The sequence below is a fragment of the Lagopus leucura genome, unplaced genomic scaffold (genome assembly GCF_019238085.1).
Source record: "Lagopus leucura isolate 7727_CA_CO unplaced genomic scaffold, USGS_WTPT01 Super-Scaffold_100103, whole genome shotgun sequence".
Lineage (NCBI taxonomy): Eukaryota > Metazoa > Chordata > Aves > Galliformes > Phasianidae > Lagopus > Lagopus leucura.
In genome coordinates this window covers 17,208-43,993 of record NW_024962324.1, presented here as the reverse complement: position 1 = coordinate 43,993, position 26,786 = coordinate 17,208, and the positions used below count along the sequence as shown (strand labels likewise).

Here is a 26,786-nt window from a genome sequence, read left to right as displayed (position 1 = left end):
AGTTGGTGTTCTGCTGAGATGGAGGGGACGGTGCCCTCTCCCCTTCCTCTCCTGCTGCTGTCTCTCTCTTCTGGCAGCCCAGATTAGGCTCAGTTCACCTTCTGCCCTGCCTTAACAGTCACACAGGGCTTGCTTACAGCACCAGAGCTGTTGAGGAGAGGGTGGGATGAGCCAGCAGGCTCAGATATGTGACCACATGGTGCAAACTCCCCTGAGCAAATCTTCACTGAACACACGCTGCAGAGCCTGCAGCCTCCCCACAGATGCTGCAGGGTTTTGCTCTGCAATGGGGCAAAACGTTTCCCTTCTGCAATGCTGGGAACGTGAGCTGCCCTCTGCTTTGTGGCAGCAGTGGCAAACCTTGCTGTCGACGTGGCAGGAAGAATTAAGGAATTGCAATCAGGGCACAAGTGCCAAAAGGCCTGCTAGCACACTGACTCCCCATAGGAAGACTGTAGGCTGCACAGAGCTTTGCTTGGAGCCCCAGCAGAGCGTGTTCAGGGCTGTGGGCTTCTCCTGCAGTGCTGGTGATTCCTTGGGCCTCCCAGAGCTGGGCAGTGGTGGCTGTGCTCACGGAAGGAAGTTTTTCTCCATGGTGCAGGGAAAGCAAACAGGGTTTGTACAATCCTTACAGAGCTGGGCTGGAACCTGCTTTTCTAGTATGACAGACCAGGTCTCAGTTGTTCTGCCTCCTTAAAGCAAGTGTGCACTCAGAGAGGGTTTGGCTTTTCTGCCTATAACTAATTTTTTAGCCATTAGGTAGATTGGGGTAGAAGTCCCTGCTGGATTTGTTGTTGTGAAGCTGTTGGATGTTTGTGTTGTGCGAGTCTGTGCCCAACTGCATGCTGGATGTGACTCCTTCCTCGTCAGCTGGATGCTTCTGGATTAAATCAGGGTTCACCTGGAATAAATCACAAGCAGTCTCTCTTCCATCTCCAGGGCTCTGCCGTCACAAACAGCTGCTCACTGCAGTAGGTGAGTGGAGGCAGAGCGTCCTGCCAAGCCTTCCTGTCCACAAATGACTAAATCCTGCCTGAAAAGTCCAAGTATAAAAACATTACTTCTCATTTTTGGCTTGGCCATGTGGATTGCTGGGATGGAGCCAGCCTGGTTGCTTGGCCAAAGAGCGGAGCAGACCCTCGGGTTGGGGGACGAGGAGATGGGGCTGGGAGCTGCTGCAGGGCTTGGAGCAGAGTTTGCAGCATGCAACCAGCTCACGGTGCTCTCTGATGCTGCTGTGCCCGCTGGCAGAGTGTGCTGGCAGCCTGCAAGCCCTTGCAGTTCATAAATAACTGTGGGGGCTGGAGAGCTGGGCCAGTGTCTGGGAGAGGAGCTGTCGTGCCAGCCTCTTTGCAAATGCAGCACCTTAACTGTGTTTGGGCGGTGAAGCTCCTCCTTGCTGCTTGCACGGTGCCTGAATTTGCTTGTTAGTTTGGGTGGTGGTGGTGCTGTCCTCATCACAGCCTGGCTGCCTGATTCTGCTCTGGTTTGTATGGCTGTAAGATGGAAGACTCGATGCTAAGTGTTCAGGACACGCTGCTCTGGGAAGGGAGAGCTCTGAGCAGCTCAGGGCGAAGACTTTGTGCTTTTTAATATCCGTTTAACATACAGTGAGTGGAGCAGAAAAGGGGATGGAGAGCAATCTGCTCACAGCCCGGTCCAGCGAGGTGTCCTGGGAGCACAGATCTTCCTGTCCCACCTCTGCAGTGCAGGCAGCTGCAAATGCAGGTGCCTACAAACTCAGCAGTTCTTCATTGCTGGAAGCCCCTGACCTGCTGCTGCTTCCTGCTCCCTGATGGTGTGGGCTTGCTGTTGGTGGAACTTGGCTTTGATGGTTGCATCTGGTTGGTCTGGCTCAAGCAGAGCAGCAGCAAGCAGTGCGATGCTGCAGGGCCTGGTGCCTCTCAGTGTCCATCCTCTGCTCCCCAAAGGGACAACCTTTGTCCTTGCTCTGAGAAATGCTGCTTGCGGGGTCTGACTGCAGCGTGTGGATGGAGATAAGGGTAGGGCTTAAGGCAAAAAATTAAGAGAATTTCCTGCTGCTGGTGATGGAGGCTGGATAACAGTGATTAGGAGCTCCAGCTCCTATCTGCAGCCTCCCAGGGTGAGTTGCTCTGCTTTCCAGCCCTGTGCCCAGCTCCTGGCTGGATCCATGTGGGATTTGTGCATCAGCATCTGCAGTTCTTGGGCTATCTGATGGTTTGCAGGTACGTGGAGCTGCCGAGGTGCTGCATCCCTCTGTGTCAGGATGGAGCCTGGCAGCCCAGACACCCCCCCCCCCGACGTGGCCAGGCGCAGTGGTGAGACGCTGGTATGCGAGATGTAAACTCAATACCAAAGTTTAGATTACAGCCCTGTGAAAAACATCAGCTCCCCTAAATGGAGCCCAGATGGTGGAGGAAGCCGTATGGCGCGTGGAACCGGTGGAGGAATCGCAAGGAGCGAGCAGTGGGATGGGACCAAGGGGGGGGGGGAGAGGAAAGAGGTAGAGTTACAGCCCAGGGAGGCTGCACTTGGCCACAGCCCTGACATGGGTCAGCCCATAACCCAGGCTGGATATTCCTCCTCTCCCCCTTAACAGCAACTCCGGAAAACGAATGTCTGCCGGGTTGCATCAGTGTAAACGCAGCGTTTCCAAAGCTGAGGTTTCCCACAGCCCATGACAGCTGAACTGTTGGGCATGAGAGGCTGAGGGCTCTTGGGCAATTGGCAAGAGAGGAGGCAGATGTGAGGCGGCAGCTGCACAAACTGCTGGCTGGGAGCTCTGCTGGTGGAGAAGGCTTCTGCATGCCAGCTGCAGCAGGTTCAGCGCCGAGGGTCCCGCATGGATGCAGGGGATGGAGGTGCTCAGGTGAGACATTGCTGGGTGTTTGCCTGGGCTGAGATTGGCTCAAGGTCCTGGTGTTGTGAAGAAAGCCAAGGTCCCAGGGCATGACCAGCAGTCTGGGAGGTTTCAGAGTGGAACTGGTTGGTGTTTTTTTGGGGGGGGTGGAGTGATGGAGAAAAGCACTGTGGTGATGGGGGGGCCATAGGGTGCAGCCTGAAGCTTGGTGCTGCAAAGCCAGGTGGTGCTGCTTGCAGTGAGATGGAAGCCTTCATATAATCCTGTGGTGATGAGAGAGCTAATTAGTGCTTTCCTATATGGTGGTCTGGGATGGCAGCTGTCAGAGCTCTTGTCTATGCTGGGATGTGGTGAGGATGCGCTGGGCAGCTTGGAGTGTTCATCTCCAGAGGGGTCAGCACATGAAATGAGCATTAGGAGAGGCTGTGTTAATTGTCCCCTATGTGAACAAGAGGGCTTTGGGAAGGTAATGGGAGATAATGCATTTATAGAGAAACAAGGGTTCTTCCGAGGAGACCCTGAACATGTCTGGATGGGACCGGTGCTCTTCCATTAGGACCCTGCCGTCCTTCCTTCCCTTTCCATCCTTCTCACGTTTCTCTCCCTTCCCCTCCTTGTTAGAGCTGCTGTGTTTTCCTTTCCCTCTCTCTGATAAAAGATGGAGAAGATGGAGAGGAGCAGGAGCCCCATCCCCACTGCCTGCACTGCTGCTGGCACTGGGATGCGCGTGCGGTGTTCGCCTCAGAGAGAGCCCACATCCCTCGAGATAACAGTGTGTGCAGGAGAAACACACCCCTCCCCTGGGAGATAAGCTTGTGTGCAGACACAGCCCGAAGATAAACACCCAGGAAAGCAAACATCCAAGCTATACACCTGTATGGGCACAGAGCACCTGCAAATACCCTCTGCAGCTGCGTGGTGCAGTTTCAGTGCTTGTTGGATTGGTTCTGACCCTGTGCTTGTGCCAGAAAAGCTCACACGAGGCTGTGCTGTGCCCCAAAATCTGGAGATGCACAGGGAGAGACGTGGCTGAGCTTTGTGCTCTCTGGATTCGGTTGGTTGCAGCTTTCAAAGATGCTCAAAGCGGTGCAAGCCCCAAAGTGCTGTTATACCCCAGGGCTGGAGGAGCTGCTGGAGGGGTATTTGGGGGTGGGGGAGGAATCCCTTGGCTCTTCCCGTTGCATTTTGAGGATTTGGGGCTTTGATCTGAGGTCTCCAGCAGTAAGGCGTCTGGGCACAGAGCAGGTTTTGCATGGCTGGAAGTTGCTGTCATCTTCGGGTTCAGCTTTCCAGTAGCTTTTGGGTAGTTTCAGTGCACAGCTCAGAGTCTTAAAGCTCCTTTAAATTGCAGGAAGGGCTTTGTTCAGCTCCTCATTTCTCAGAGAAGTTGTGAAATTGGCACCAATTAAACCGTTGCTGACATGGCCTTGCCACAGTGGGAGAACTCTGTGGGGGATTTCGACACGTTCTGGGGACTTTTTTCCTGTGTGAGTGGGTTTGGGGAGGGGAACTGTTGTAGGAATGGAAGGAGAACGGATCTGCAACACCAGCAGAGGTTGGGAGCAGCGCCTGGTTGAGGCTGCGCTCCCTGAGTTTGAGGTGTCTGCAGTGGTGTGGCATTGACATCTGAGCCTGCAGCCATCCTTGCTGTGCTGTGTTTTAATGCCTGTGATGGGGTTGCAGCTGCAGCCAGCTCTGAAACGTGGACTCTGGTTGATGCACTGCAGCTGCAGCCACTGGATTTGGATCTTGCCTTGCTGTCAGGTTCCAGAGGTTTATTTTTCAGGACTGACTGGGAAATAGTGCAGGTGCTGTCATGTGTATCCCAGGTCAGATAAGGGGCCAAAGAGTCTGGTGATGCTCAGCTCTGCTCTCTCTCCTAGTGCCTCTCAGGGGCTGTTTCTGCATTATTTCTGAGTCTCTCAGTGAAGTTTAAATGATAAAATGAGCACTGAAGCCATGAAAACCATGGAGTGCTGTGTGTTATGCTGCTTTACAAGCAGTGGGACGATGGCTGTTGGGTGTCCTCAGCTCCTGCAGCTTGTGACAGTGTTTGTGGGACGCCCTGAAGGTCTCAGGTGCCAAGACTCCTCTGTGTGTGTAGTGATGCTAAACCTTTGTAGGTAAAGGCTCTCCAGAAGCAGAGCTCCACTCCCCAGCCTGCTGTGCGGATTGTAGAGATGTGCTTTGACGCTTCACTTGCTCTGATATAAAATAAATAAATGCTGATAGTGGGTTGTAACCAACCAGAGGGTGGTGGTGGTTCATCTGTCACCAAAGAGGCTTTGCTGCAGTGCAACCTCAGCTCGGGGGCGAGCAGCAACCTGAGGAGCCCTGCATGGACAGGTAGGAGCCTCGCAAGGCAGCAGATGCCAGCTCAGTGCTTCTTGTTGGCTTTGTAAATACTGCAGCTGGATGCTGAGCTTCCTTGGAAGCTCAGATGAAGCTGTGGAGTGCTCCTGATGTGGATGCAATTGAGCAGAAGTGTCTGCAGCTTGCCTCTTTGGGCATGCTTTGCTTTCTGTCTCCTTGCACGTGCAAGGTTGTGCGTAAATCTTGTTGGTTTTGCTCTCAGAGGTTTATCAGTAGCGGATCAACAGGAGCTGGTGTCAGGAGAGATGATGCTGGTGGCAATGCCACAGTGCTGTTGGTCCTCAAAAATAACTGATCAGGGCTAAAGGCTTCGAGTCTGCTTCTGAATGGTGCCACGGGTGGGCCATCAGGTGGGAGAAAGGACTTTCCATCACCTCTGGAGCTCAAAGATGAGCAGTTCCACTTCAGAAAGGGCCATGGCTTGTTGTGCAGCTCACGGCTGCACAGTGCTGGATCTGCCTTGAAGGAGGGCATGGTGGCGAAGCTCAGGTTGGTTTCATCAGCCAAGGAGACCCAAAGAAATGGAGCAAAGCAGTGGTGGGGGCAGAGGACAGTTTGCAATTTGTGCATTGGCCCTGAAATGCCGTCCTAGGAGTACCGTGTCTGATCTGATTTCACATCGAATCACAGCAAAAAGGAGCCCCTGGAGAACTGTCTGGAGCCTCATTCCTTCCAAAGAGCTCCCAGGTTTGTTTTGCAGCTCCTGTCTATCTTATTGGCTGCTTTTTTTTTTTTTTTTTTTGCTTGTGGTTTGAGGTGTGGATTCATAACAGCGACAAATGAAGAACCCTTGAAAGATCTGTCAAGCCTCAAGGAACTGGAAGGAATTTTTCCTTCTTGGTGAGACCGTGCTGTCGGGGCTGGATGTCCTGTTGGGTCTGGCTTAGCTGTGAGTAACTGTGCTGTTGGGTGGAGGTTTTCTCCTTTCTGCAGGAGCCCAGACTGGATGATGGCCTGTGACAGCGATGGGAACAAGTGATAATGCTTGGCTAGCACACCGAGGTCATTTCGCATCACGCAGACGTGTTGGGGACGATGTGCCAAAGTGAGCAAAGAAGGTGGAGGGTGTGACAGAGGAGAAGCTTGGGAGGGGCACAGGGTGTAGGATGGGGTGCTGGCACATCTGGAGGTGGGACGGGGAAACTTGCAGAAGGATTTGTGGGCTGGGGCTGGCATGAGCTTGGGTGTGTGCTGGATCTGCGTGTCCTCTCTTCTTGCTGCCTTATCTCCTGGCTTTGGGGCAGGAGGCCTCCCAGCATTGCTGTTGGCCGGAGGGCATCCTTGCATAACTTAACAGCTTTCTTCTCCATCCGTGCAGCTTTTTCCTCTCTGCTCGTGACTTGGGTGTTGCTGACCATGGGAGTGAGAGATGAAACCTGGCTGGAGCTCACCAGGCTGGTTTGGAAAGCCAACATGCTACAGTTTGCTTTTCTTACGTGCTTTTAGCATTCAGATATCCTGATTAGGGAGAGAGGGCTGCCCCAATTGCAGATCTCACAGGAGGTGCTGGAGTGAGGAAAGCTCTGTAAGTGGCATCTCATTACAACATCTGGTGGTTTTGTTTTGTCAGAATATCTAAATGAATTGCAGAAAAGCCATGATTTGCATGGATTTGATGCAAGGATTTGGTCACAGTGGCTTCCAGGAGGTTTGTGGGTTAGGATGGCATTGGGATGTGTCTTGGGGAGTTATAATGGAAGAGTGTGCTGGACGTGTCTTGGCTGGAAGGTGTCTGATGTGGGTGGCTTCTGAGCATGGTGCAGTGCAGAGGTAAGAGCATCTTGGTTCCAGCAAAGAGAGGGGTTAGCATCTTCATGGCAGCAAGTAAAAAAATCAAACCCCTAGCCAAAACTCTAGCCAGGATCTGTCTTTGTAATGTCAATTTTATAGAGAAAAATATTGCTCTGAGAGGCAAAGATGTAGAAAGAAATTGGATTTGGGGCTGGGGGGAAGTGGATCTAGGCCTGGACAGGGGGCTGCAGGAGGAATTTGTGCAGCCCTGGGTGTGCCACAGCATTTCACTGCCCAGTGGGATGCTGAGAAACTGTGGTGTGCGCTGTGCTCTGGGTTCAGCTCCAGCTCTGGCAAAGCTTTGCTGAGGGAAGCCAAGCATCTGGAGGAGGAGGTGCAGCCAGCCGAAATGGGACCTGCAGCAGTGAGTTGGTTGGGAAGGTGAGCATGCTTTTTATCCAGCTGAAATCACAGCTCTCCCCTCCCCAGTCTCATCTGCACGAGGCAGGCTGCTCTTGCTTGCTCCACGTCCTCGCAGCTCAGCGTGGGACTGTCCTGCTGCACCCCTGCCAAATCAGAAGTGGACATGAGCGCTGCTCCGTGTCTGCAGCAGACACAGACTCAGCAAAGCAGCTGCAGCACCTCCATCCCTCCTTCCCACTTGGGTGCCTGCTAGCTGTGCGTGCAGCTCACAGGAGCTGAGCAAGCAGGCTTCTCCCAGCGTCCATCCCTGGGCTTTCAGCTTGGTTTCTTCTCCAGCAGCAGCCACATGCCCTTTCCACAGCCCACACAGTTTTTCTTGGGTTGCAGGAGCCCTGGCAGCAGGCTATCGGAGCTGACATCCCTGCCAGGACTCTGGCCAGACCAGCTTTTCTTCTTTGCTTATCACCTTCAGGAGCAGGGAAGCTGCTGCACAGCTGCTAAGCCGTGGCAGAACTTTATTTTTGTCAGCCAAGGGAGAGCGAGAGTTCAAGAGTTGTGATGGCTGTGGAGGGACCACCTAAGAGAGCATGGGAGGTTGGCAGGAAACAGCATTGAGCAAAGAAATGGCAAATTGATGTTGAAAATCCTGGAAGGGGGAAAGAGTTATTGCTATAGAGAAGGAGAAACAACATGGGAGCACGGGGATGGCTTGCCACTAGATGGAGTGAATGGTCCTGTGGGGATTGATTTCCAGCTTCTGGCAAGTTCAGCCCTACTCCTTGTGGGAATAGGTCCCTTCTTTCTTGACCTGTTGCTGGGCTTGGCTCTGGGGAGCTGTGCTGGCAGCCAGCATCTCCTCCAGCACTGCTGCAGTGTGGTGGCCTGGGCTGTCACCACCTGTTTGACACGGAGCAGAAGAGTCACCTTCAAGAGTGATGGGACCAGAAAGTGAATCCCTGAGCTCCCGTAGCCTTCAGCAGAGGCCTTTTGGGGACTCTTTGGCCACCTTTGGTCCTTAGGGTGAAAGGATCCATGTGAGATGATGGAAGTTAGAAGAGCCAAGGGACATCTTTTCCAGCTTGGTTGAAGTGGTGGAGCAGGTTCTGCTGGGCTCTAGGCAGGGTTAGTGGCCTTTTGGAAAGTCACCTGTGCAAGAACTGGGAGCATATCCTTAGGATGTGGATGGAACCACAGGAGGACTCTTCTTGCCTCGTAGCCACTGTTGGGGACCTGGTGAACTGCACAGGGACCCCACCACCTCCTCTTCTCCCACCTCTTGCTGTAGTTGATGGCAGGAATGATGTGCTGCTGTAAAAGGAGAGAGAATGTGGGCAAACCTCAGCTGTCCCTCTCTGGAGCCAGCTGGAGCATCAGGGATCCCTGCAGCAGCTCCTGGTGACTCGAATGCCTGTCTGGCTGCTCCATTGGGACACAGTGCTGCTCCCATCCCACCCCCCACGCTAGGGGAGGGGTGAGCTACAGCAACAAAAATGCACCCTTCCACTTGGGTGACTGCTCCCACTTTGAGATGAAAACATTTGTTCCTGAAATTGGAGTCATTCCTGGGATTGCAACACCCAGGCTGTGTTTCCAATTAATCTGCTGAAGTCGTCATGCATTTCCAAGTGCCTTGGCTCAGCAGAGAGAAATCTGGCACTGGGCTGGCTCTGAAATGCCAGCTGAGATGTGCACGGCATGAAATGAGGAGAAAGCAGCCCTGGTGCACCAGACCCTGGCAGCTGGCATGGGATGATGGGGGAGGGCACGGGGCAGCTGTGATGTGGCTGTGGGGATGTGGTGGAACACAGAGCAGCTCCCTCCTGGGATCAGGGAGGCTTGGAATAGTTGTCGAATGACCATCGGGTTTTTCCTGCCTGGTTTCCTTCTGTTTCTGGGTGTGTGTTTTCTTTTGGGGCGAAGGGGAGGGGAAAGGGGGGGGGGGGGGGGGGGTTTGAAGTGAGTTATGTGCAGTCTGCTCACTGCGTCTGCATGAGGATATTTACAGCCTTACTGCTGCAGCAGTGCTTGCTGGGGTGTTGGTGATGTATCAGCCCTGATGTTTTCCCTGTCCTCCTGTCGGGGTGCTCCTACCCCCAGGGAGCTGGGCTTAAAGTGGAGGGTGCCTTGTTTGGAGCTGGTCGATGCCTGCAGTGCGATAGCCTGCATGCTCCTGGCTTTGACTGCTGCTCCTTTCTGCTGAGTCCAGCAAGCCAGCACGTGGCACAGCACAAGTGCAGAAGCCAGCCTTTAAATGCTGCTCTGAGTTGGAGCTGGCAGATCCCTGGAGTCAGCAGGTGGGATGGAGCGAGGGGCAGCAGCATGGGACGCAGCCCAAACCTGCTGCCATCACTTGCTTGGGCTTTGCTGTGCTGCTGGGGGCCGGCTGACTGAGGCAGCTCCCCTGGAACTCTGCACCTGACCCTCTGAGTTCTCCATCCTGAGGCAGCAGCGGGTCCTGGTGCTGCATCTCCATGTTGAGCAGCGCTTTGGGGAGCTGCAGGAAAGACGGAGAGTCCCTGCACAGGGCTGCCTTTGCAGAAGGTGGGGATCCTGCCTGGAGCTGGAAGTGACCCGATGAATTCTTCCATCTCCCGTGTGATTTTATTTATTTATTTATTTGCTTTTTTGGAGAAATGAAATTGGATCTCGAGCCCCGTCCCAGCTGGGTGGGAGTGGTGCAGTGCATTCGCCCAAACGCTCATGGAAAAGCCGAGCTTGCGTAGAAATCTTCCCTTTCCAAGAATGAGGCTGGGGCCCCCTCCCTCCTGAGTCAGCAGGGGTGACGGATGGGGAAGCTCAGCTCTCTCCTGCTGCTGGGGTCACCGTTGCCTTTTCCCTTCAGGGGTCTGTAAGGAGCGCGCAAATGCAAATCCCTTTCACCCTTTGGAACCTGGGATGCAGCGTCCTCCAGCTCCCCTCTCAGTGTGCCATCGGTTTCCTTGCAGCAACGCTTTGTCTGGAGCTGGAAAGTGTTAAGGGAGGACAGTGACAAGTCCACTCCCAGATTGGATCATGTTTGCTTTCCCATCTGCGAGGGCAGCACCGGGGCAGCGCGTTCTTCTGCAGTGCCGTGCGAGCCTGCGCAGCCTCCTTGGAGGCCAGAGTGAGCAGATGCGTAAAAGCCTGCAAAAAAAAGCCAGGGAAGCAAGGAGAGGAGGGGGAGGGCAAGTTAACCACTGGTGTTTAGAGCTGCAGTGCATCAAATTCTCCTAGGGACGTGCTGATTTCCCAAGTTTTGCTCTATTGGTGAATAGAGCTTTCCAGCGTGTTAGAATAGTCTCTGCTGCGTAGATGTTTAGCAAGCGAGGATGTAAGCTTTCTATATTTGCCTGCAGGACAATAACACTGCTGGTTTCTATTTTTAACATGTCAAGAGGGACAAAAATGCACTTGGGAGCCTTTGGGGAGCGGAGCAGCCGGGCTCACAGCTCTCCTGGCACAGCTGGGCTGTGGATGGGATGGTAGCGGTGCAGTGAGCAGCAGCAGCTGCCGTGAGAGTGCCTGGTTCCACTTTGCAGCAGGTATTTTGGGCAGGGCCAGTGGGGATGCAGAGCCCTTGCTGCCTGCACGATGCTCATGGTCCTTCCATGGCTGCTCTGGGCTCAGCAGAGGAGCCACGGGGCTGTTTGGTGTTGTCCCTCTCCTTCCTGCTCCTGTTTCTCTCCCTGTTGAGGCTGTGGGTTCTTCTGCCAGCCTCACCCATTCACAAGCAGTGGGTTTACGTTGGTGTGAGCTGCTTGCAGGGTTTTATGGCTGCTGATGCGCATGCTGGAGCAGGGTGGGCATGTCACCACTCCTTTGGAGCAGCGAGTAAGGATGTAGTGTTGAACTTGTTCCCTGGGGGCTTAATTTCACCTCCTGTGCTGGGATCTTCTGCTCTCCTCTTGGTTTTGTCGGTTTTGTTTTGCTTTTCTCCCTGTGCATTGCAAAAGCCTGGCAGCTTCAGGATTGGGGTTCATCCCAAACTTGGCTGCTGGGCACAGGGGTACCACCGCAGTCTGAACAGTGGCAGTGTTGCACTTGGCAGCAATGAGGCAGCTTGGGCAGTGGATCTCATCGCGCCTTCTTTCTGCTCCTAAATCCCTGTGGAACTGAGTTTAGCTCTTGGTTTTGCTGTCCTGGACTGGGTGCAGCTGCACAGGGCCGGGACAATGGCAGGAAGCTGCTGGCTGTGCTGTCCTTATTGCTGGCCAGGCACTGGGGCTGCGTGGAGCCGCCTCCGCCGCTCCTCCCGTGCTATTTCCATCGTATTGTGCGGAGGAGAGGAAGGATGTTTCCAGCCTTCTTCCTTTCTGCCTCAAAGGGATGTGGGGAGGGGGCGGGGAGAGGATTTTGCTGGCTGCCCATTGTGCAAAGGGCTCCGAAGCACCGTCCTGCTGTGCCCAGGTTGAGGCACTGCTGCATCTTCATGGAATTATAGAACGATGCAGGATGCTGGTGCAACAAACTTCAGGCTGAGTCCTTCCCCTGTTTCTAAAATGGATGTGCTGGGGAATGAGCTCCTTTATGATCCAGCTTATTGCACGTTCCCCTTTGCAGAGCCTTTGCCATTTCCACCTGCTGCTGCGTAGGGCCCAGGTGCCAGCCACCTGCCTGAGCCCACGCAAAGCTGCCCTGTTTGTTTTGTCTAAAAGCAATATCCCCAAAAGGAGGAGGAGGAGAAGAGGATGGGTTGGGGGGGGGGGGCGGAGGGGGGGAATACCCACTCCAGCTTAATTGCATTTAATGAGCCTGGTGAGGCTGGCTGCCAGCAGGATGGGGCTTTGCCAAGGTTCCTGCTTGCCCGTGAGAACCACTGGGGTGTGGTAGCTGCACCCGGTTCTGTGGCTGCTGGGAGGGATCCCAGGGCTCCCACCAACCTCTGCATCGCTCATGCTGCTGCAGGGTGGCTGCATGGGGCATGCTGGCCATGGGGGACATGCAGTGACTCGTGGGAGTGACTGTGCCAAAGGGACTGGGAGGGTCTCTTGCAGGTGCTGGAGCCTGGAGCATCCTCAGGGCTGAGTGCAACACTGCAGTGTGCACTCAGCGGGGTGCTTGGTGTTATTTGGGGTCCTGGGTGGGGATTTGGCACCAGCTCTGACCCTGCATGGTGGTCTGACACCCACCAAGGAGCCACTGCATGCATCCCTGACGCATGCAGTCCTTCCTTGGTGCAAGGAAAACCTCTGCATTGGGTTCTCTGGGGCTTTGTTTACTATTTTTTCCTCCTCAAACAGCACAGCAGCAGAATTGGTCCAGCATTCTGGACAGCATTGCTATGTGAACACCCAGTGTGCCCTGGTGCCCTGCTGGGGACACTCATGTCCTGCAGCTGCTCTGTGCCTGCTGTTCCTGTTCTATCCTGACCAGATCTGGGATGAGCCCTGCTCAGACCTGGCCCTGCTGCCTTGTGTGGCTTTTCCAACCCTTGTTGCATTCCCCAGCTTCAGCCCAGCAGCTTGCCCAGCCTCTCACGTGCACCAGTGCTGACCTTAAGTGGTTGCCACTGGTGTCCCTGTGGCACAGCAGGAGTGTTTGTTGGATCCAGGCGTGCTTCAGCTTCCTCTGTGCTGAGGGTTTGATGCTTGCACCTTGCCTCACTGCACCAGCTTAGAGCTGAAGGATGCATTTCGCAGCTTCTTGGTGAGGACCCAGGGCAAAGGATGCCAGAAATGTACCTGTGCAGGAAATTGAAAGTGTTGTGGCTTCCTTCCTCTGACATAAATAGCTCTTGCCCTAAAGCCCACATCTCAGCTCCAGTGCTGGTTGGAGGTGATGCTGAAGCGCTGTAAGCCCTGTTCCCTGTGCATCCTGTTCCCTGTGTGCAATGCCAGTGCAGTTCTTCCTACTCCTTGCTCTCTTGTTCTCTGTATTGCGTTGGGCTTGGGTTATTTTTACCTTTTTTTTTTTTTTTCGTGACCAAATCTGGCTTCTATCCCCAGCTTTGGACCTCGGCCAGCGTTTGCCAAAGGGGTTTCCTTCTCTGCAGTCTGCAGAAAGGCCTTGATTAAAGAGCAGATCCCCTTGAGGAGTCACTGGGTATTGTGGGAGCCGAGGCTTTTGTCTCAGCAATTCCACATCAAGCAAAGCACCGCTTGTGAGCCCGGAGCTCCTCCCTGGGGGGTTATGAGTCAAGCTGGGCTCTTGCTGTGTGCACGCAGCAATTAAAATGAGAAGGGAAAAAAAAAAAAGGGGCTGAGCTGAGCTAGAACATTGGTGACAGCACAGCAGTGACCCAGCACTAAGCAAGGCTGCTGCAATCTGGAGAGGCATAAGCAAAGGGGATGGAGGGTGGGATGCTGGGCGCAACTGACTTGTGCACCCAGGGACAGTGACACCGAGGACCCCAGAGATGCTGTGGGCACCAAAGAGCAGGGCTGCCACGGTCCAAACCGGTTGGGAACGCTCTCCTCTGCTTGTGCAAATGGTTGGTAATTGAGGGAGAGGTTTATGTAATCGTTTGATCTCTCCTCTGCTTCCCTTGGCACGGAGGCAACATCCTCTCATGCTGATGTAAGGAGCCGGTGCGGGAAGGCGAGGCGTCCTGCGTGCTGCTTGGGGCTCTGCACCCACCTGCTCCGGGTGCAGGGAGAGCTGCCAGAGCCTCAGCAAAGCTCTGGAAGTGCTGCTGGAGGGCGGTGGTGCCGAGGCTGGACAGTGTCTCCTTCTGGAGCTTGCACTGAGGGAGGAGATGGTGCTGCTGGAGGACGCCGGGGTGCTGGAGTTTGGGCACGGCACGAGGACTTGCTTGCTTAGAGCTGCTGCACATCACCTGCTTTTGTCTCCTCCTGCGAGGCTTGGTGGTATTTAAGGCTTCGGGAGCAGGCTGTGGGATCTGTGCTGCAAGGTGAGGAGGTGCGCGATGCTGCGGGCTGCACTGCAGACCCCATCCAGGCTGTGATACCAGGTGAGGGGTTTTGGGGGAAGGAATCCAACGGGGAGGGATGGTTCCTCTCTGTGCTCTGCTTGCCTGAGGACTTATCCCGATTCTTGGCACTTTCCAGCAGCAGAAGCTGCCCACGTGACTCTGGGGAGCACGCAGTGCTGCTGGCTTTCCCTTCAGCAAAGCTCTTTGGTCCTGGATTTGTTTGGATTTCAGGGGGAAACTGCAGCTGAGGAGAAGCTTCCCAGGGAAAGCTCAGGTGCTGCTCTTTGGGATGGAGCCGGTGTGGGTGGGAACTACAGCCAGAGGTGTCCAGCTGTGGCAGGGATAGATCCTATGCCCACCCAGTGAACTGTCAGCTCCGCCTTGTGCCAGGGTGCTGCTCACAAGGATGTGATCTATCTGCAGAGAAACCAATTAAAATAAAATAAGCAGTGCTTAGTACTTACTCCTGTGCTGCCTGCCCACGGCTTGGTTCAATCCTGTGCCCTCAGCTTTGCCCTTGTGCCTGAATTGCTCTCAAATTTAAACTTGAACCACCACCAGGTTTGGCCACGCAGGATTCCGGGCTCATCTCTCTCTGCATGGATGCGGTTGATGCTTTGGAGGTTTTAAAAGCCTCTCTGTGGAACAGAGACAGCACAGGGGGGTGCTGAGCTGCTGGCACGCATGCAGGATGCTGTGGGAGCTGTGCAGAGTGTGAAGGAAGCTGCTTGGTTTAAAGCATCACCTACAGCAAAATTCAGGGCTATGAATACAATCTGGGGGTAATTCTGTGATGCGGGGTTACCTGAAATCCTCTTGACCGCTTTTGCCCTCCGGGCGAAACACTTCAAAGATCCGATCCCAACGTGTGGATTTGGGAACACTTTGAAAAGCTGCCTTGGAAAAGGCACCAAAACACAGCTGCACGGCTGCTGGCTGCGTTGTGGGCACCCACATCCCCTGCTGCAGGGGCAGCTGGACCCTGTGTGCAGCAGGAGCAGGCAGGAATGCATTGCTGAGAGCTGCAGTCCTCCTGAGTCCTCTCCCTTTGGCACTTTGCGTCCTCTGCTTTGTAAGGATGCTGCAGGTACAGATCCTGCCCGGATGGATGGGGTTTTCTTTCCCCTTTTGTATTCTAGATAGCCCAGTGAAATAAAGATAGGATTTCTGCACCTGCCAGCATTAATAAAAGCTGCAGCTCCAGGTGCAAAGCATTTTGCTCTGGTGCCCATATAATGCAACCTGACCCCAGCAGCACACTGTGAGATTTTGGGTCCTGGAGTCATAAGTTTCAAAATGTAACTGCACGTATTTGTGGGGAGAAAATTCCAGGGAGGGCTATTAAATGTCTGACTCAAAGGTCATGAGCTGCAAATAACCAGTGGGAGTCATCCTAGCCAGCCCTGGGCCGTTTGCTGCCTTATGTGGGTCTCATTTATGGCTCAGGTTCTGATTTAGGTGCTGGAAATAGCTCAGTAATGTGTTTTGCTCACAGGTGTGTGTGTGCATGGGGTTGCTGGTTCCAGGTGCATTGCTTTTAATGGTGGCTCGTGCTTTGGTTGCAAGGTTCTGCCAGGCTTCAGTCATCAGGTGTCTGGGATTTTTCTGGCAACTTTCTGCAGGGGAGGAAAAGAAAATGAGGTTTTCAAGAGTCAGAGTGAAAGAAAGACGCAGTTCTGCCCTTGTGGAAAAAGTCTTTAGGGCTTGTCATAGAGATACATCATCCTCCTCTTGTTTTGGAGCAGGAATGTGATGTCTGGTAGGGAGGAGTGGGACCCACCCACATCAAGCCCTTGGGCTGGAGCGAGCATCAGCTCCCCATGCAGCTCCTGCAGGGCTGGGGAGGAGAAAAACACCCAGATGCTCTGCTTTTATGGGAGCAGGTGGAGCTGTGGGAGCAGAGAGACTCGTGGAGCATCCCCATAGGGCTGCAGCACCCACTTGCCACATCCCTCCCCTCTGTAGCGGGGCGAAGATAACGGGGTGACGATGCTTTTCCCATCTTTGTGGGGAGCTCAGTGCTCAGCCCTGCATTTAAAGCCACCATCTGAATGCGTGCGCCCCGGGGGCTGCAGGGAGGTTATGTGAGGTACCCCAGCTCTGGGATTTCCTCTTGCTCCAGTCCCAGCTTTGTGATCTTCATGTTATTTCAACATAATCTTTTTTTTTGTGTGTGTGTGCGGTTTCTTATTTAAGTGTTTTTAATTTGAACAAATCCCCTCCGGCTGGCTTTTTTCTTTTTATTTTTTTGTTCCTTGTGCGTGGCTCTGGAAAAGACCTTTTCCTTTTATTTCAGAGGAATGTTTTTAATCACATGCATTTTTCAACCCGGCTGAACTCTGAACCTTTCACAGCTAATCAGCAGAAGATGGGACAGGGTTTTCATGAAGTGCATTTAGCTGCAGCTCAGTGGGCTGTATAAGGGCTGCCTGGTGCATGGCAGCGCTGCAGAACCTGGAGGTGAAGGGCTGCAAAGACCCGCAGCTTGCTTTGCTCCGTGCATTTGTACCATTTGCTTCTGCCTTTATTTCTCCTTTATGGAAGTGCAGCTCTTTGCCGAATGCTGCTCATGCCTGATTAAAAAGCAGGGAATACCAAAGCAAAGATTTCTCGTTGCTTTTTCTTTCCACTTGAGGGTGGCTCTGTCCATCTTTTCTTTATGATGAGAGCGGTGAGGTGCTGGAGCAGCTGCCCAGAGAGGCTGTGGATGCCCCATCCATCCCTGGAGGTGTTCAAGGCCAGGTTGGATGAGGCTCAGGGCAGCCTGGTCTGGTATTAAAAGGGAAGATTGGTGGCCCTCCTGCATGTGGCAGGGGGGTTGGAGATTCATCATCCTTGAAGACCCTTCTAACCCAGGCCATTCTGTGATCTGTGTGCAGCAGTGTGCTTACCCAGCACAGGGTGAGCTGCACCAACGCTGCAGTAATGCACTCAGCCTGAGAAAGTCACTGCCACCCTGCGCACAGAGAGCGGGGGCAAGGTGGGAGAAGCCCCAAATCCAGTGCTCTGTGGGCACTTGCAGCAGGCATCACCCCAAGGAGGAGAGAGCAGAGAAAGCAGAGGCTTCACTGCAGGGAAAAAAAAAAACAAAGCAGCAGGAGCAGCAGCCTGGAAAATGCCTGTAACCCACATGGAACCACGTTCACGCTCACCCTGCAGCTTTCCCAGGACCTGTTGCAATCTCCCCTTTCCGTGGAGGAAGGGTGTGGAGCTGCAGTGTGACCTGCACAGGTGGGGAAGGTTTGTGCAATGGCTTCGGTTGCCCTGGGCCATCGCCTCCACACGAGGCCCCACTGTTTTTTTGCCTCCTTGGCTTCCTCCAAGCGTGCTGGCGGAGCAGCGCTTTGCTCCCTGCCACCTGCCTGCACCCGGTGACCCAGAAAAACAACCCTGGCACTGCGACGGCGGCACGGGGTGCCAACAGGGGCGATGCAGCGCCTTCACCCTCATTGCATGAGGGATGCCGTGCTTGCATTGCACCCCAAAGACCCTCCTGGGCTCTCTGGGCCGTGCCACGCTGTGGTTTGTGCAGGGGAAGCGTTGTGTCCTTGCAGTGAGGCCGGCTCTGGCTGCGTTTTGGTGGCAGGGCGATGCGCTGAGCGCCGGCCTTCCCATGCGAATGTTCTGACAAACTAAAAATAATTCACAAAAAAAAAAAAAAAGAAAATAAAAAAAAATGTTGGCAGGCAAGAGAGGCCCCGAATCCTCCTCTTCTCTGGGAGCAGGATGCTGGCTTTGCCCTACCCCAATGGCTCTGCAGTGGATTTGGGTGTCGTTCCCTCTATGGGGTTTTCTGTCCCCTCGTGGTGCTTGCAGGGATCCCCAGGAGGATGCGAGGATGGGAGCAGCTCCCTGAGAGCCCTGGCAGTGCTGGGTTTGGCTACAGGGCCCTTCCTTGGGGTGAAGGGAAGAGGAGGAGCGCGCTGCTGGCCGCCTGCCTCCGTCATGCGGAGCTCCGGAGAGGAGCTGTGCGCTGTAGCTCTTGGCTCACATCCTAGCTGCAAACCCCATGTGAATTCGAGCCACGGAGGGAGCTGATGGCTGAACCCAGCAGCCCCAAGGGAAGGAAAGGAGCTGCGTGGGGGCATCTGGAGCTGCAGGAGGGGTGGGTGGCAGCCCTGGGGTGCTGTGGGTCCCAGGGGGTGAGGCTGGGAAGCAGCTGTGCCCTGGCACTCGGTGTGTGGAGCAGTGCTGGTGCCTCTTGGCTGCAGGGATGCTCGACTGCCTTTTTCCTGGCTTGGGGCACGCAGTGAGGAGTTGTTTTTCTGGCTGCTGGCCTGCACGGCCTCCCTCCCGCTCCTTCCTTTGTGCTGCTTTGGAGTTTGTTTTTAAAAAGGCTCAAACAAAACCGCCCCTTTTCTGCCCTGGGTCGGCAGCTGATGGATGGAGGGGCTGTGCATGGAGCTCCCTCCTGGTGTTTGGAGCATCGTACACGGAGGGAGGCTGCAACTGCTCTCAGAGCTCCCCTGGATGCCACCAGCTGTGGGGATGGAGGCTGCAGCTCACTGGGCTGCTCTGGTCCTCCCCATCCTCAGGGTGTTCCTGCACACATGCAGCTCTCTGTATCTCAGAGCCAAGCAATTATATTTGGAGTAACTCGTGTGATTTTGCTGATGCCTGAAATGTGTCGTTGCAAACAACGCCGCGATGCTGAAGAATAAATCTCCAGCAGAGGGAAACGAAGGGAGCTTTACCAAATCCTTTGTTAGTGTGCTGACTTGCCATCTGTTAACGTGGCTTTTTGTATAGGCAGCATAAAAGCAGGGCAGAGGAATTTGTATGGGAAAGTTGAGTGCTTTAATGAGTGGTCTCTCTCGCTCGCTGACTTCGCTACAGTGGCACACAGATTCTCGAGGGAAATCAGGGCCCTATTTCCCTGAATAGAATTATTTTGGAGGTGGCCAGTGCAAGCACCTCTCAACAGTAATTGGCTGCTGTTACAATCGAACCATACACCGAGTTGCATTAATGCTGATCCCAACTCCTGTGCCTTGGTGGCATGCAGCAGGATGGGCTGGATGGATGGGGCTGCAGATAGTGAGCATCTCTCTGTAGGGATGTGGGTGGGTGCTGTTACAAGTCCCCATCTCCCACCCTGAGGTTTGCTCATTACAGCCCATCCTTGTGCAGCTGCAGCGCATTGGGAGAGTGCTGCGGCCTTCCTCCCGCTGTGCATCCTCCTCCTCACTGGGTCACGAGGAGCAGGGAGGAGGCAGCCTTATCGCTCCCATCCTTCAAAATCGCTGATTTTTAGCAGGAATGCAGGGATGGCTGGAGCTGGGAGATGGCTGGAGCTCTGCAGCCGCTCGGGCAGCAGAGGATGAGCTGTCAGCACTGTGAAGGATGTCAGCGTTTTTGGAACTGGAAGAGTGAAGCAAAGGGCTGAGAGCAGAGGGGAGGGGTCTTCTGGCTCGGGGTAACTTGTGTTGGTTCATCAAATGCATCTCAGTCTTAGTGTTTGTGCAGGGGGTCACAGCACACCCCCTCCAGCCCCAGGGCATAGGAGCTCAGCAGCATTCACCCTCCAGCTGTTTTCTCCCACAGCCTCCTATCACCCAGGCTGTAGCAATTAGAACTAATTAGCCAGAGACAAATGAAATCCCGGGTGGTTATCAAAGAGATGAAGAGAACCAGGTCAGACCCCGCCGTGGGGCTGGGAGCATCAGCTCCTACGGGTCGAATCTGGGAATGTGTATCTGGGGGTTTTGCTGTGTTGGGAAACATTTGCCCTATGGATCAGGGGCATTTTTTCCCCCCATGGCACTGCAGGATGTCCTGGCAGTGCTGGGTTTCCCTGTTGCATTGCTGCATGACAGGGCTGAAGCTCGCAGAGATTTCTCCTGCAGTATTGCAGTTGTCAGCACAAGCTCCCTGATGCCGTTGAGGCTGAGATTTGCACAGTGCAGGGTGTGGTTCTCTGCCTATAAAAATAACATTTGCATTATTATTATTATCATTACTTTTTTTTTAATTTGAGCTGCTTCACTACTTTAGGAAAACAATTAGTTCTCAGGCTGCAGTGGCTTTGTCCCTGCAGATGCATTCCTGTGCAGTGGCTTTTAATTCTGGATTTCCTGCCCGTCTGCTTGCTTCCAGCTTCTTTCATTCCTATGCTGCAGTGCCTGAAGCGTGGAGCTGCCTTGGCTGCGTGTTTTTTGGGATGCCATAGGTGCACTGGGGCTGTCTTTGCATCCTTCAGTCTTGTGCTTGCTCATCCCTTTTCCACCTGCAGATGCTGTGCATAGAGCATCCCCAGCAAGCTGTGCTGGATGTGGCTGCTGTGGGGGTGGCAATGGGGTGGTTGTTGGGGGGCAAGCGATATCCCACTGCCTCCATCTGGCCTGCAAGACTGCTCCCTCCAGCTCTGCTCCTGCAAATGGCTCCATCTGACCTTCACTGAGGACTGCTCATATGGAGGCAGGGCTGCAGAGGTGGCATTGCTGCTTAGAGTCTGAACAATATTGCAGGTTGTAGGATTTTGTAGCAGCACTGCAGCAGTGCCACGCTGCAGGGTGAGCGCTGCAAGGCTTTGGGAGCTTTGTGGTAAAGGTCTCTTGCTGCAGTGGGTGCTTTAGTCTGTCTCTAGCGAGGGTTTGCCGAGGTGGTCTTGTGAGGTTGAAGGGGTTCCCTGTGCAAGATGGGAGCGCCTTCAGTTTGCAACACTGTGGTGTCAGGGCGAGCTGCCTGCAGCACTTTGGAGGCGCTCCAAGGGTGTATAACATACAGGATTTCTGCCTGGATGACGGAGGAGGCTCTCACAGGCAGCAGATGGGATGTGGCAAGCCCTTCTCAGCAGCAGCACACATTCCTCGCGGTGCCCTCCTGCACGTCGGGTTATCCTCATCCCCATCCCACTGCTTTCCCAAAGGTGGGAGGCACGGGAGGCCCCTCCGTGTGCTGCTCCTCACCCAGCTGCGCCCTGCTTTGTGTCCCAACAGCTGCTGTGACCCCGTGCACCTCGCCACGGGTGCCCCAGGCCGTCCCCATGGACCTGCGCATCGGGCAGCGTGTTGTCAAGCCCGGCTCCGACACGGCCTTGCTGGCTCTGAAGCACACGCAGCAGCTGCAGCACCAGCTCTTCCTCGCCAGCCTGCACCAGCAGCAAGTGGAGCAGCTCGCCCACCAGCACGTCAGGGTATGGGTACTAAAAAACCACTTTTTTGTCCCCCTGCAGGAGTAGAATTGTAGAACCATAGGATGGCTTGGGTTGGAAGGGTCCTTTCATCATCACGGAACTATGGAATGGTTGGGTTGGAAGGGACCTCAGAGTTCCCCTAGCTCACCCACTGCCCTGGGCTGCTCCCACTCCTCCATCAGCTGTTCAGAGCCCCAGCCATGGCTGTGAGCACCTCCAGGGATGGGGCACCCACAGTTCTTTGGGCAGCAGTGCCAGGGCCTCACTGCTCCCTGAGCTATGAATTTCCTCTTCACATCTCACCTAAATCTCCCCTCTTTAAGTTTAAGCTGTTCCCCCCCATCCCATCCTGCAAGAAGTCACTCTCCTTTCTATTTGTAAGCTGCTTTCAAGCACTGGAAGGTTGCATTGAATTCTCCCCAGAGCCTTCTCAGGGCTGAACCTTCCCAGTTCCCTCAGCCTTTCTCCATAGCAGAGGTGCTCCAGCCTCTGAGCATCCTTATGGCCTCCTCTGGACTGAGCATCTCTGGGAGACGAAGATGCGCCCAGTTTGCAGCAATGAAACAATTTATCACATCCTTGTCAGTCCACTGGGTTTCCAAAAATGCTGTAACAGCCTGTTGCAGAGATGCTCCATCCCTGTGGCACAGTGTTTCAAGTCCCCTGGTGCTGACAGTGCCCTCTCCTCTCTCAGGTGACCATGGAGACCTCGCACCGTGAGGCAGAGCCCGGGCAGCAGGAGCAGGAGCTGCGGCAGATCCTCAATAAGGACAAGAGCAAAAGAAGTAAGAGCCTCAGTGTTTTCTGACGTCTGGCATCTCCTCCTGAGGAGGCAATTCCCCAAAATCAGGGGGACCAAGTTCACGGGGAGTGAGGGTAAAGCAGCTTCTAGCAGGGGCTCAGCAGGCAGTGCTGCCCTTACCCAGGCCACGCTCTGCATGCTCTTGGTTTGAGCATCTCTGTCGTGAGCATCAAAGAGCTTCAGGAAAAGAGTGTGGGGCAAGCCTGGATCCTTGTGAGCAGTGAGCTGCACCCTGGGTCTCCCTGGCCAGGTTTTGCATCCTTCTTATTGATACCAGCCAAGTGGTGGCAATAGAGCCCTGCTTTGGTGTTTCACTATGCCCAACAGCCACTGCAGTGCTGCAGCCCAACCCGGCGGTGCTTGTGCTGCTCCACTCACAAGGCAAGGCACAAATTGCCTTCCAGAGCTGGCAGACCCCAAGCCCGGAGCATAGGAGTTTTCAGGGGGTGCTGAGTGCTGGGCAGGAAGGTTTGCACCATGTAGGAGAGCAAACCTGCTGCTGCAGTCTGCCTGCGCCATCTAGTGCCTGCTGCATTAGGAGCTTGCCCAGCTTTTGGAGGTGCAGAGCTCTTCAGAGATTGGAGTGCAGCTGTTCCCCGTTTCCATGAGCCTGCTGCCCACCCGCCCTTTGAGTCTGAGCTCTCAGGATGCTGATATTTTTCCAGTGATATTTTACCTGCTGAGGTGCAGGATAGGCAGAGCCGCATCAGCTGGAAATCATCGACATGTAACACCTGCAGGTGCTGTGGCCAGCACAGTGGTGAAGCAGAAACTGGCTGAGGTCATCCTGAAGAAGCAGCAGGCAGCAGCTTTGGAAAGAACCAGCAACCCCAACCCTCCAGCCATGCCATACAGGTAAAACAAGAGCACCCCGGATAATCTGACCCATCCAGCGCAAGGGCAGCTGCTCGAGTTTGCCCTGCAGTCATTTTGATGGTGGGCTTGGATGAGTCGAGGCATGGCTGATCATCTCAGCAAAGAGGGAGGAATCTCTGATGAGGCTTTTCCCCATAGGTCTCTGGAGCCTCTGGATCCTGAAGGTCCTTCCCCTCCTGTACTCAGCACCTTCCTGTCCCCGGTCCCTAGCACTTCTCTTGATCCCCCAGAGCATTTTCCACTGCGGAAGACAGGTGAGGCTGGGGGCCAACACCATCTCACTCCTGCCCTGATGCCGTTGAGCTCACAGCCAGGGGATGGCTGGAGCCGAGAAGTAACCCCACCAAAGTCAGTCCAGCTTTGTCCTTACCCATGGTAGGGCTGGGACTGACTGCCCTGTCCCCTCACAGCATCTGAGCCCAACCTGAAGGTGCGTTGCAAGCCCAGGAAGTGCCTGGACCGCCGCAAGAACCCCCTGACACGGAAGGAGAGCGCTCCCCCCTCTCTGAAAAGGAGACCACCTGAGACCATTGGTGAGGGCTTTGCCTCCGTGGGGAGAGCCTGGGAGTTCAGAGAGGCTGGAGCAGCCTGGGGTTGCGTGTAATGCCTGCTGTGGGGCTCCAAGGGAGAAATTAATGTCTCAGAGGCTTGGCAATTATTGGTGCCCTCTGTGGGGCACAGCCTGTGAGAGCAAGCTCTGTGCTGTGATGGTACAGGGGGGTGGATGAGGTGGGGGAGGTTATTGCTGCAGCTGTATCGTGCTGATTTTTGGGCCCTTGATGGACTTGTAAGGCTGGAAGCATGCAAGGTCCTGAGCAAGCACAGCTGGGTAGGCTTCCTCCGTGGCCGGCTGCATCTCCAGCTTGCCACCTCACCAAGGAGAGTTTTGCCTCTAGCAGGCAAACTGGGAATTGTTGGAAGGAGGGAGAGCTTTGCAGGGTTGGGGCAGGGCTGTGTAGCCCACTCTGGGTATGGGTGTTCATTTTCCCCTTTCTCTTTGCTCACAGATTCCTCCCCAAGCAGTAGCAGCACCCCTGTGTCCGGCTGCAGCTCTCCCAATGACAGCCTCCCTGCTGAGCACGGAGCTCTTCCCACTGCCTCCAGCATGGCCCACGAGGTGAGCTCCTCAGCTCTGCTCTCTCACCACCACCCCAGGCTCAAGATGAGCTAGCATCCTCTCCGGGGACCCCAGTTTTGCACTGAGCTGCCCTTAGCCCAGCTGTTCCTGCATGGTGGGACCCTCTGCCCAGTGTGGTGATGTGCTGCCTACCTCTGCAGCATGCCCTAGTGCTTTCCTAGTGCATGTGCTGTCTCTATATGGGTCCCTGGTGCCCCTGGCCCTGGGTGTTCTCGCAGACAGCTGGGACTTGGTCCCCCCACTTCTGCTGCCTGTCCTAAGCTGCTTGTCCCATGCTGAGCTCTGCAATTCCCAGAGCAGGAGACTGATGGATCGTGTTTGGTGCAGGCACCCCTGGCCCAGCGCCTGATGATGCAGGAGAGCTCCCTGGCCCAGTTTGCCTTGCAGAGTGCAGTCTCCCTTCCTGCCATCACACTGGGATTGCCAGCCACCACTAGTGCCAGGGTAGGTGACCTGATTGTAGGAAACTCCCCAGACCTGGGCAGAGGGTTCCTGCAAGGCAGGCGGGGGGGATCTTGAGATTGTTGGGTGGGTGCCAGCCATATGCTGGCTCTGAGTAGTCCAAGGCTACCTGTGGGTATGGGGAGGACGTGCCATCCCTTTTTTGTGCTGTGTCCCATTATTAATCCAGCCCTCCTCTCTGCAGGGAGATGCGGATCGTCGCCCTCTCTCTGGCCTGGCACACCGAGTGCCTGTGCTGAACGGGCCTGTCCTCACGGGCACACACTCACCCATGTTCATCCCTGCTGGCTTGGAACAGCACGAGGCTGGGAGCCCCTTGTCCCCTCGGCTCCAGCCTGTCATCATCCTCGAGCCCTCAGTCACCCACGCTCCGCTTGTGGCAGGTAAGTGTTGAGCTGGGGGCAGGCAGTGGGGCCAGCAGCATTCAAGGCATAGCACTGAGCTTCCCTTGGGGCAGGCAGCCTTTTGGTTTCCCCTTTCTCGTCCACGAGCTGCAGCTGAGGAGATGGAAGACGTTGATCTTAGTGTCTGCCCAATAGACAAAGAAACACCTCATCTCTCCTTCCTTTCCCCTGCAGTGCCAGGTCTGGGGACAGTCCCCTTCTCCTTCGCCCCATCGCTCATCTCTGCAGAGCGCCTGTCGCTCCCAGGCCACCACAAACCACTGGGCAGGACCCGCTCAGAGCCCCTGCCCCAGAACCCCAAAGCCATCCAGCAGCAGCTGGTGTACCAGCAGCACCATGCCCAGTTCCTGGAGAGGCTCAAGCAGCAGACTCACCTGGGCAAGGTAAGCACAGAGCAACTGCATGGGGTACAGGAGGCAGTGGGGGAAGGATGCTGGCAGGATGCAGGATTGCAGCCTTTTCTGCAGGGCAGCAATTAGCTGATACCCAGGGCCAAGCCTGCATGCCGCTGCCTCGCAGTGTGCTGTGGGGCTCGTGCTTGGCTTCATTGGTTCCCATGTCCATCATTCTTGGGCTCTGGGATGCCTTGCTACCCCAAGCCTCCTCAGCCTGCCCTGTCCCCATCACCTCTGTGTGCTCACTTGCTTGCAGCGCATGGTGAAAACCAGCGAGAAGCCCCGGCTGCGGCAGATCCCCTCCTCAGAGGACATGGAAGCAGAGGGGATGGAGGCTGGGGCTGAGAGCAGCGAGCAGGCAAGGGCATGTGTGGAGCCTGCACGGCCAGGGAGCAGCGGGAAGGAGCCTGAGAGGCCTCAGAAGATGCTGCAGCCTCAGGAGGAGCTCATCCTCCAGCAGGTAGGCAAGGAATGGCAGGGATGGGGCTGTAAGAAATGGAATTCTCCTCCCGTGTTCTTGCATTTCAGAGCACTTTTCTACGTCTCTTGGTGCCATGTGAAACTTTGCACGAACCCAGCAGTGTCCTGGTTATGGGAAAGTTCAGCTCAGACCCAGAGAGCTCTGTAAAGGACTGCAGTGTGGGTTGGGATGCAGGCACCACATCTTTCCCTTCCTCAGTCCAGGGGCGGTTTGCTAGGACAGGGACGTGATCAGAAGCCACCTCTGGTGCCAGCAAGGCTGGGCATCATCCCCAAAGTGCTGGCAACATCCCCCTATTGTTGCACCTTGTATCAGGGCTGCCCAGCACTGCAGGACTGAGCCAGCAGAGAGCAGCAGATGCTGCCTTATATGTGCCAGCTCCTAGGGAGCAGCTCCAAGTCATCCAGCATGGAGGGAGCTGTCACATCCAGATGCTCCAGAGGCATTCGCCTTCCTAGAAGGCTGCGTGTCACCCGATGCTGGGTGATGTCATGCTTACTGCCACCTCTCTCCATCAGGCCTATCTCTGGGATCCCTACCAGCGTGTGCAGCACCAGCTCCTCAAACGGCAGCCCCTGGCTGACTCCCCCATGGTCCCGACCATCCTCGCAGGGCACAGACCCCTCTCCAGGGCCCAGTCATCTCCTGCCACGGCGACTGTTTCCCTCCCTGCTCAGGATACGACCTCCAAGGCGCTCTCCCTGCCGGTGCAGGAGCAGACCAGCAAGCCCCATTTCACAACAGGTAGGACGTTGCCCCTGGTGGGGGTGCTCAGGGGCAGTTGAATGTCGCTCCCCATCTCTCCTGGACTCCTGAATTCCTGGGAGCACTCTGGCTGGCTGAGGAAGGCATGAGAGTTCCCTTCTCCTCACCT

The 26,786-nt window shown here is 55.1% G+C and overlaps 1 protein-coding gene across 8 annotated transcripts in view; it reads left to right on the top strand.

Annotated features, from left to right (window-relative positions):
- The window catches only part of HDAC7 (histone deacetylase 7), a 60,265-nt gene that overhangs the window by 27,286 nt on the left and 6,193 nt on the right, over window positions 1–26,786 (top strand). For 7 of the 8 annotated variants that reach the window (XM_042887678.1, XM_042887682.1, XM_042887686.1 and 4 more), the window contains 11 exons: window positions 21,158–21,354; window positions 22,049–22,139; window positions 22,897–23,011; window positions 23,171–23,286; window positions 23,443–23,565; window positions 24,040–24,149; window positions 24,498–24,614; window positions 24,817–25,015; window positions 25,211–25,419; window positions 25,688–25,891; window positions 26,431–26,656. In XM_042887678.1, the coding sequence (XP_042743612.1) occupies window positions 21,158–21,354; window positions 22,049–22,139; window positions 22,897–23,011; window positions 23,171–23,286; window positions 23,443–23,565; window positions 24,040–24,149; window positions 24,498–24,614; window positions 24,817–25,015; window positions 25,211–25,419; window positions 25,688–25,891; window positions 26,431–26,656 (1,707 nt within the window). Of the gene's footprint in view, window positions 1–13,965; window positions 14,259–21,157; window positions 21,355–22,048; window positions 22,140–22,896; window positions 23,012–23,170; window positions 23,287–23,442; window positions 23,566–24,039; window positions 24,150–24,497; window positions 24,615–24,816; window positions 25,016–25,210; window positions 25,420–25,687; window positions 25,892–26,430; window positions 26,657–26,786 lie in introns of those variants that run through there. The other variant, XM_042887684.1, reaches the window with a different exon arrangement.